General features: G+C 45.5%; 1 protein-coding gene across 1 annotated transcript in view; it reads right to left on the bottom strand.

Moving 5' to 3' along the window:
- Positions 1-10,062, bottom strand: part of mtcl2 (microtubule crosslinking factor 2) — a gene marked incomplete at its 5' end in the record, with an annotated part of 77,558 nt that extends 67,496 nt beyond the window's left edge. The window contains 3 exons of the mRNA XM_079225856.1: positions 3,888-4,010; positions 4,301-4,402; positions 9,124-10,062. Coding sequence (XP_079081982.1) covers positions 3,888-4,010; positions 4,301-4,402; positions 9,124-10,062 — 1,164 coding nt within the window. The remainder of the gene's footprint in view (positions 1-3,887; positions 4,011-4,300; positions 4,403-9,123) is intronic.
- Between the last annotated feature and the right edge of the window lie 732 nt (positions 10,063-10,794).

The following is a 10,794-nucleotide window of genomic DNA, read 5'->3' as shown; positions in this document are numbered from 1 at the left end:
TGTTTGAAGGTTAGGCTTAGTCACTACAGTGAATGTTTCATGTCTACTCAGGTCCTCGCAGCCACAGCCGTGTGTGAGGGAGTGAGAGAGGGGACTCTTCAGTGTGTGATGAAGCCCATCATTTCATCTCCAGGACAGCACACAGAGCCTCCACTCAGCAGCAGCACAGATGATCTATATATATCTATATAGTACAGAGAGGGTGGGTGGGAAAACTCAGAGGAGCTCCGGAGCAAAGCGACAGGGACAATATGAAGAGACATGCTTATGCCTGCTCTTTAAAACAGCAGACTATTTATAATAATGACATTCACTGCCAATATAATATTTACATTACCAATGGCACGGGCCGTGCAGTGGTGGTGTGTGTCGATGAATACACAACCCACCATAAAGCTGTCATAGTGTCCAGTCACTGCTGTAGTGGTCTGAGGTCTCTCCTTATTTGGGCAACCGACAACTTGCTATGCTAAGCAACACAACCTGGGTCGCTCTCTGTGCTGAAGGCACAGAGAAGAAACTGATGTAAATCTTCTCAGCTAACACCTGGTGAGAGAGAAAAAATATGTATCTGGATCTATTCCCTCATACTGCAAGCATATTGGCTGAGATCATACGAGTCAGATAGTTTAGAGTCAGCCCTTCAAGGCAAACGCACAACTGATTCTCTCTGGAGATAAGCAGAACTGCCGTGTTGACTTCATGAGAATCCTAACAACCATTTCCTCTGTGTGTGTGTGTGTGTGTGTGTGTGTGTGTGTGTGTGTGTGTGTGTGTGTGTGTGTCCAGATGTCTGTTGGAACATGTGGGAATGAGAGAAGTGTGTGACTAAGACAGGAAATGATGTGAGACATTCTCATGGAGACTCTGACAGCCGTACTGCGCTCACACGCACGCACACAAACACACACACTCGTAAGGTCACATGCAAGCCGACACAAACAAGATGTCTAAAAACAACACAAATAAGAGCATGTGACATACAAAAATTCAAGTGGCAAACACGTTTACACTGACACACAATCGTTCCGTTTCTCCCGTTTCCCCCTCAGCTATCCCTTCTATCGTTTCTCCATCTGCCTTTGTCACTCACACCGGCCCCCATGCTCTCCCTCGAGGAGCCCCAAAGGTCACATGACCAGAGAGACACAATGGGAACGGCAGAATGGAGGGGCAGACAACGTTTGAGTGAGCGGAAAAGAAGTTGTGAGAGAGTTCCAGTGCGGCACCTTAAAGCCTGCATGCCTTTGCCAGTTTGTAGCATTTGCATATGTGTGTGAGTCATCACATCGGGGAAAATAAGTATCAACAGGAGTTAAGCCAATTTCCTTTGTAAAGCAGCTCAGTGTGGAGCAGCTCGGTAAGTTCAAGGTCAACACTCAGTGGGCGTGTCCAGCAGCAGTACATTAACAGCAGAATCTCTGAAACATCACAATGATTGTCCTAAAAGCCTCTACTAAATGTGTCTCACATAACAATGGTGTTTCAGTGGCAGCTTAACGCCAACTCATTTGCATTTTCATCCCAGGTTGTTTTTTTTCACCCCACTTTGTATTATGTGAAGCATTTTCTGATTTGTACTCGTTCCAAGAGCGGCTCTTCTGGTGCAAGATCTGGCAATCAGCATCTCCTTGAAGCAGCAAACAAAAACGTTTGAGGTATTTTGAGGACATTCGAGGCACCATCGGTTTGAATCCCCTCAACAAAACAGAATATTTTCAGAAAAACATACCCATACATACATAAAGGCAAAACCTGAGAAACAAAGAGCATATTCTAATTGTCGCACCTAAAGGCCTAAAGTCAGTCATTCACAATGGTATGTATGGCTCTGGACCCTTTAACAATACAAATGTTCTATTTTATTTTTAAATGATATCTCATGTTATTGCACTGTGCTTCTTTTGTTTTTGTTTATTGTTACGCACCTTTCACCGAGTCAAATTCCGTGTCTGTGTAACGTACTTGGCAATAAACCGTTCTGAAGTGAAGCATGAAGCATCACGACAAAATGCTGGAGACAAATGGACGATGTGGATGTGCAGGAATGCACAGCTTCTACATCTGTTACTTTGAGTATTCATGTCACTCTGGAGTTTAAGAGCGCTCAGACCAATCAGTTGCTGGTAGTAATTGTCTTGTGCTGTGTTTAACTTCTTTTCCAGTGTGAGCTGAATAAGTGTTGAGTGACTGAGGCAGGAGTAAGTGTCTGTTTCTATAAGGCTGAGGATAAAGCCACCAGAATAAACAGAGGAGTCACTGTGAGAGGCCGGCATGAAAGGAGCTGAGCACGGGATTAATGCGTGCGCACACACACAGACACACACACACACACACACACACACACACACACACACACAAGATAGTGTAACTTGACCTGCCGTCTGAGTCTTTGGCAGCAAGACAACACAATCAGACATGTGCTGTGAGAGGTCAGGGTTGGCTCCCAGCAGTGTGTATGTTTTCAGAATCCTGTGTTTATGGTCTCTCTTTGGTAATGCAGACAACAGATACAGACTGTACTTGTTTTTTTTCTCAAGCTTTGTCTTTACATTTCCGTCATCATTTCTGACCTCAATCTTTATCTCAACGCTACTATCGGCTACTCAAGATTCAAATTCAAGCCAGACCTCCAATCAAAATCCAATCCGTGTTTTTTTGTTAGTTTCTCTCTTTTTAATGTGCTCCTCCCGCCTCATCCTCCCTCTCTGATTGGTTGCTTTGAATTTTCAAAAAGGAGCGAATCCTCCCCCTTTTTTTTCACCCTCATAAACACAGGATGTACACTCATCCTTTTCCCTCCCTCCTTCCTTCTTCCTTCCTTCCAAAACAACCAGATGGAGAGACAGCAGTGGAGAGACAGACAGCCACAGCCGGCAAAAAAAAAGCCCATGACATCACAGCCTCACTCTCACACACTAACACACACTCTCTCTCTCTTAGAGGGTATAAAGGCCTCATTGTATCCTCCATCACATGAAAAAATGGTGGCGGAACGCTGTGAATTTGACAGCGTGTATCCACAGTCCAGGGTCAGTGTGACAGAAAACACACACAGGAGCTTTAGCCTGCACTCTGTGTGTGTGTGTGTGTGTGTGTGTATAACTGGTCTTTACCAGGCATTCCTGTGTGTGTGTACTGTATAAAAGAGAGCGTTCTCCATGTGTACTTTTACATCTGTGTGCGTGCAAAGTTGGTCTTAAATGCGAGATGGATGACCGATCGGTTTAATTATAAATCGTAAAGAGGTCATAAGAACGACTTCAAATGACATAAACCAACAAAACAAACACAGCGTCCAAGAAACAATAATCAACCATATTTAAGATCTCTCTTAGAGGGTATGTTCGGGTTTTTTAGTCTGGTCATATCACCACCAACACATTAGACTGACTTTTGTTTTCAGATCATTTCCGCTAGCTTTGCAACGTTGGAATACGATAATATATATTATATATTATATAATATATAGTATATAATATATAATATACAATAATATCTATTAAATAATTGATTGAACATATCTACATTGTAACAAATCCACACAAACTGGAGGACAAAGACCTAGCTGCTGGCTATTTTTTGTTTGTATAATTATTTGCAAATCACAAAGAGCTCAGAGCGTTGTGTTGAGTAAGAGACTATGCACTTTAAGAATCTGTATATATAATAAGCGCACAGCCACACTTTGACATGTTGTTCCAGATATCTCACTTTCTCCATCCTTCTCCTACACTGCTTGCATGAACTGCTTGCATGAAGCTAACCTCAAGCTGTCACACAAACTGTCACAGCGTCTCTTCCACACAGAGCTCCATATCTCTCTCTCTCTCTCTCTCTCTCTCTCTCTCTCTCTCTCTCTCTCTCTCACTCTCTCCAACACTTACTTTGACGTCCTGCTCCAGCGTGCGTATCAGTTCTCCGTCCACCTGCCCCGTTTGGGCCACGCGCAGAGAGCGCCGCTCTGCCTTCCTCAGCCGGTACTGCAGGATGCGGCAGGTCTTGTTTGCCTGAGAAAAAGAAGATGGATGATGTTATGGTGTCATCTGTCTGAGCGCCTCTGTGCCTTCAAGGAAAGCTTGCCTTGCAGCCATTCAAATACAAAAGAAGACATGCAGACGTCCACATTGCACCTGGCCTTGTGTGTCGGCCCTCCGGCTCAAAGGTGACATTAAGATGATTGATTGCACACTATCTTACTGGCCTGTTTCTAAACATTTTGCAGTCCCTGTCTCGTTTACGCATTTAAAGTTCCGAATCAGGACGCTGCATCAAAGTGACAGCGCGGGTTTTCATGTACCTGCTCAAGCTGTTGCCGTAGGTCCTGCAGCTGGTAGACGTCGTCTTCCATGTACATGTCCCGCATCTCCAGCATCTCGGACCTCTGCTCCTCCATCTCGTCCTGGAGACAGGGGAGAAGAGAGAGAGTAAGTGCATCTGTCATTTCAACATGACTAGTCAACCTGCGGGTAAAGAGCAGTTACGTGTTGCACAGGCTCCTAACTGACTGTAGCAGCAACGTGAGCGCATACAGAATGTGGGCCATAAAGGGAATCCTTTAATCTTTAATGGGAGGCATTTAAGCTCTTAGCATCTTTGTCATAAATGCTAGACAATCATCATCGTTAAAAAATAAATAAAAAATCAGCATCCATTAACCTCGTTCACAATCCATCCCATCAATCGCTGCCCGCTGTCAAAAGCCGAGACATCTTCGCCTTCATCAACCTCATTATCAGTAGAGCCATTACAGACGTCGTCTTCTTAAAATGAACTGCTCCGTAATATTATCTCAAGTCTCATAAAAGGGGTCATTAGATATAGAACAATACATGTTGTAAGTAGCAGAGGGGTGTAGTAAGTAATATGATGCTGCATTGATTCTCCGCTCTCTTTCCCACCCAGGAGGTCAGAGGTCAGGTTATCAGATTACCTCAGAACAGACTCTTAACAGTCCCTGCAGGGGAATTGAGAGCGAAAGGAAAGGAAATTCCTACACCCTAAAAAATGCATAAGCCAATACATGTGATTAAGTTACAGTAATGCTATCTAGCTCTCTTTTGGACATATCAAATAGTGAATTATTCATTCCATTCTGATTCCAATTCAGCATGAATTGCATCATCCCTCTGAATCGTAGGTGCAGCTCTTGTTTGTGGTTGCGTCTCTGAGGTGAACCACACTCCATCAGAAGAAGTCTAGGTCGCTGGGCTTTATGGGACAGCAGGCGGGCTGTTACACAACAGTGTGCTTCCAAGAGTGTGAAACGTGTGTGTTGGCAAAAATCTGTCTGTGTGATGTGTAAGCAAAATAAGCAAAAGGAGTTGGAGTAGTAGTAGCGCTGTCAAAATGTACTACAGTGGATAATGTGGGTCAGCCTCTGCTGAGCCTCTGCTGTAGCATTGAGAATATGTGTGTGTGTTTGTGTGTGTGGAAAAAAACAGCAAGAAAGGGAGTGAGGGGGTAGGGTGTGTCTACAAGTACGGATTGTCAACATGCTAATGATTACGGTAACTTGACGTGTGTGTGGTTCAGCATGCAGCAAATTGTGTGCTTGTGTGAGTTTGTGTACCTCTCTCTGTGTGTGTGTGTGTGTGTGTGTGTGTGTGTGTGTGTGTGTGTGTGTGTGTGTGTGTGTGTGTGTGTGTGTGTGTGCAATCTCATGAAAGAGATGTGTTGATCGAGCTAAAATAGACTGCAGCAGGAGGCAATCTGCAGGACACTGACCACTGTGCAGCACATCTGCAACACAGAGGAGAGAGGGGGCATAGATCAAATGGAAAAAGGAAAAAGGAAGAAATAGCAGAAAGAAAGAACGGCAAAGAAGGAGGGAGAGAAAAGAGTAAGACAGAGAAGTCCAGAAGATAAATCAAGATGAGTAAAGGCAATTAAGGGCATGAAAATAAAGGACCAAGGAGAATGAAAAGGAGGGGAGGAAAGAAGAAAGAAAGAAAAGAGAGGGAAAGACACACAAAAAAGGAAATAGAAACAGAAACAGCAGAAGGAAATAGAAAGAGAAAGAAAAGGGATGGGGAAAAACAGAGCATGAAATAAATGTTGACGGGGAGGCAGATAAAAACACGACACCGGAGAGTGTGAATGTGAGGACACGAAACGAGGGAATCACAAGTTAATGTGGTGAGAGAGAGAGAGAAAGAGGGAGAGAGAGAGAGAGGGAGAGAGAGGGAGAGAGAGAGAGAGAGAGAGAGAGGGGGGGGGTGGTCCACTGACCTGCTTTACACAGCTAGCTAAAGAAGAACAGGGAAGATGCTTTCTGTCATGTGAGCAACCAGCCAGTCAGGAGATTGAATCAACCAATTAGATGTGAGATTTTGAGTGAGCCAAGAGCGCACGCGCGTCTGCTGTGATAACACATGCATTTACTATACCTCTAAAGCTCACCAGTTAACAGGCAGAAGGTTGGTTGTTCATTCCAAACAAAAATAAAAAAATATTTAAGTATTAATATATATGTAGTACAACATGTAAAATAGTTCCTTTGAAGACGTTGAGATTTTATCTGTTCGTCATGTTCCACAGCAGTAAATGGGCCACTGGCTTAAAGCTACACGTGCAGTGGATCTGAATGGATACTGAATTATTATAAGCATGACACAGGGCACATAAAATCTGCAATCACGTGTCTGTCTAACTTCTAATCTTCTATGATAGCAGCACATCAGAGCATATTTAAAAGACTTAAGGATTCAGAGAATTGCCTCAATGTAACACAGGAAAATAAAGCAAATCCAGCATTCATAATCATATAATGCTGCGTAATCCTTCTTTGCAATGTACAATATTGTGAGTATTAATATGTGGTAGTGAGTAGGCTATAACAGTCATCCATACACGTTTAGCCTGGACAGATGCTAAACTATCAGATAATAACTGTAGTCACAGGACAAGACTTTCCTAAAAATTAAACTCAGAAAGGCGGCTGTTTGGAAAGAACCACATGTTGTTTATCATGTCGGCTGTTAACATGTCGCACAGCAATGCGACACAAACACCGTGCACACTGAAATATGTATTCATAATTACAGATTCCAACAGCTGTGAGTTGTCTTGATCTCCTAATTGCCGACCAAAGGGGAAAGAGAAGCTGCACCAATCACACAGTCAGCACATCCATGAAGCTACAGTCAAAGACAGACGTACAAGTCTGCACAGCAGAGAAAAGGGATGAGTGGAAGAAGAGACAGGGTGCTGGAGAGGGTGGATTAGAAGAAAATAATAATAATCAGACTCATCTCAGCGAGAGATTGAGGGGCAGCCTGACACCACGGCAGTGTGTTGTTTTCATCTTCTGATTTATAAACAGGTGTTCCTCACAGCTGCAACAACACACACACACACACACACACACACAAACACACACACACACACACACACACACACACACACACACACACTAACACACACACTTAACTGCCAGGCCTCCCATGAGGCTTTGGGGTGGTCCAGTGAGCTATAGCTCTGTTACATGATGGCCTATATATTCAGGCAACAGCTCACTCTGCCTGAATATATAGCAGCCACATAGACAGAACACACACACACACACACACACACACACACACACACACACACACACACACACACACACGCACACACACACACACACACACACACACACACACACACACACACACACACACACACACACACATACACACGGCTGCAGATCTGCTATAATTATGCAGCACATCTTACCATACATGGTGTATGAATAAAAGAGTGAAAAAGACTCCTAATGACATCTGAAAAGTGTAAATAAATCATGATTTTAGATGGACAGAAAGTGAATTCAGAGCTATAGCAACATCTGATGATTATTTCCATATAGAAGATATGAGAAATCGTGACAAACGGCCTTCAAATTGCTTAACTTTTCCCTGCCAACAGTTCAAAACCCAAGCTAATTGTTTTGATGAGATAGAAAAGCAGCAAATTCTCATGATTGGGAAGCTAGAACCAGCAAATGTTTCACATTTTTGCTAAATAAATGGCTTAAATTGAAACTAATCAGGGATACATAACAATAGGAAGCAATGATCATAACTAGCAAAACTAAAAGTCATAATTTAGTGAATTATATTGTGATAATCAATCACTATGAAATGTGACTTCAGAATAGTGGAATAGTATTACGTTTTATGTCTAAAGGTGTCACGGCTAGTGTTTTACAAGAAGATGAAGAAAAAAATGTTATGCATCACCACAGTGATCAATTAATAAACCCTTTCTGCTGAAGGGCCACCCAGAATCTAAATTCTCCAACACTGTTGCACAGCTCCATGAGAAAAGATGAGGAGGTCCTCACCTTATAAAAGTAAACAATCACCCTCCACAATCAATCTCTGACAATTATTGGCTTGTCTGGTAACTGCCAGTTAGTGCTTGGGGACATGCTAATATAATTGATCCTTCCTCCTAATCAATCACTCTCGAAGGCTGGATGGATCCACTTGACCGGCGGGTCCACGCACGCATGATACATCACGCCACTTGTGGGATGCTGAGGGATGCCTTTAGTGTTGAGGGCTGATGACACGCAAACCCCACAGTGGGCCCGGGTAACCTGAGGATGCAGTGAGAGGCTGGTGCTTATTAAGAGCAATGATGTTTGTTTTTGTTTGTTTTTTGGTGGTGAGGGTGTGGGGGGGTTGACACAACAATAGAATGTTGGTTCTGCTGTCAAATTTTCGGAAATTATGATTTTGAACATTTCTGATCAAATGAAATCCCCTAAATTGCACGTGCAGATATTCCATGTGAAGGATTTGAGGCCACACGGCTGCGTGTTTTGCTCATGTGCCAATGAGGGTGCAGACTCTCTATTCATAACATCATCATCATCACCATCATCATCCTCATCCTCGTTGTGAGTAGCCTTGGATGGCATCCAAAGGCTTACACACTGGGAAACAAGTCAGAGTGAACTTGGTAAAGAAACCCAACAGACTTTATAATAACACAGCATAGATGTCTAAATATGAGAGTGAGGCTTTGTCTTTGCGTCTTGTGTTGAAGCAAACTGGCAATTACGTCATTTATAACCTATATTTTGTTCATGCTGTCTGTTATTAAACGGTTCTCGTGCAAATACAATGGACCTACTTTGAGGTAATCATTCTCGGATCTCAGCTCCTCTATTTCCCGGACAAACTCCTCGTGCATGCCGTCCATAAACTCCTCCGTGAGGTCTGAGAAAGCCAGGGATGTGCTGGCAGGGACCCTGCTGTCAAACGAGGTGACCGAGCGCTCCTCGCCGGGGGAAATGCTCCCTTCCCCGGTCCCCACGGTCAGGGAGAGCCGGTCCTTGCAGTCCCTCTCCGCGGAGGAGCAGGTGGTCCTGGCGGCATGTTGGTGGGCTCTGTCCCTGAGCGGCTTGTCGCCGTCCGGCCCGCCGCCCCGGCTGCTCCGTGATTCGGCGTCGCTGCTCGCAGCGTCCGCGGAGAGCTTGTTTTCATCAGAGGCGCAGTCCGACAGCTCGGAGCTACTGTCGGTGGGGGACAGCTTCCCGGTGGCGCAGCCGGAGTCCTTGGATGCATCGTCAGATCCGATGCTGGCGTCCGACACCTTCCGCCGCCCGCCGGTGCTCTTGGCCGCCTTGGCCGGTTTAGACGACGCGGAGCAGGGGGAAGAGGAGGATTTGCCCGCCGGTTTCCCACCGCTCTTCTCCGCCTTGCCGTCCCGTGCAGCCAGCCCTCCCACGGGGCTGCGCCTGGAAATGCGGCTGCCCAGGTGGATGGCTCCCGGTTTGACGCTCAGGGTCGGGGTCCCAATCCCTCCGCGGATCTTGGTGAGCGACCAACCGGGTACATCCTTCGGCCGGGCCGGGGACGGAGCCCGGTTCATCTTCTTCTTCTTCTCGCCCGCGGGATGAGCGGCCACCATCGCGGGGAGCTCCGCGTGCTGCGCCTGCCCGCTGTCCGAGCCCTCCGTCCCGCCTCCGCTTTCCATCTTCTGCCGGAGATGGAGTCTCCGTTCCTTGGGCGAGGCGAAGACGAGGTGAGCCGGAGAGTTATGGACATCAACCTCCTTTGTTTTTGTCATTCATTCCGTTTAAATGCCGACGCGAGAAAGAAAAGCTGAAATGAAACCTCCCGTTTGCGCGAAACGAGTCAGAAGTTGGAGCGTGGATAAACAACTGCACACACAAAAGGAGCGGATCCTCGCTCCGACCACAACGAGGCTCCCGTCGTGCAACAAGGAAGAGAAGCAGGAAGCGGAGTCCAACAACTGCAAAGAACGCAACGAATAATCCCGTTTCGCACCGTGCGTGTGTGTGTGTGTGTGTGTGTGTGTGTGTGTGTGGCTGAAAGTGTGTTTTTATTCCGCTTTGTTCTGATAGATCCCCTCCTCTCTTCAGGAGGTCCGTCTCGATGACATCAACCAGCCGGTTCCTGCTTAGAGGAGCTGCTGTGGGTGAGAACAGAGAGGCAGTGTGGAGGATATGGTCTACCCTCTCTCTCTCTCTCTCTCTCTCTCTCTCTCTCTCTCCCTCCGCCCAGATAACGGACCGAGAGAGAGAGAGAGAGAGAGAGAGAGAGAGAGATAGCTTACCTCTACAGCTCTCTGTCGCCATCATTGCAGGATATTAGAAGACAGTAGGGAGCAGGCAAAATTAAACAATGTATCAAGCCAGGGTGAATCCTGCTGCATTTCTCAGAGCATCCTTCTATTTTTTTGTGTTTGCCCACACCCTACTGTCTTCTAATATCCTGCAATGGTATATAGTAAATAACGTGTATTTGAGAAGACAACGTCTATAAACAAACTGACCAA

The sequence above is a fragment of the Taurulus bubalis genome (assembly GCF_910589615.1).
Source record: "Taurulus bubalis genome assembly, chromosome: 11".
In the NCBI taxonomy this organism is placed as follows: domain Eukaryota; kingdom Metazoa; phylum Chordata; class Actinopteri; order Perciformes; family Cottidae; genus Taurulus; species Taurulus bubalis.
Note: the sequence above shows the minus strand (reverse complement) of the source record. Positions and strands in the feature narration are given on the sequence as shown.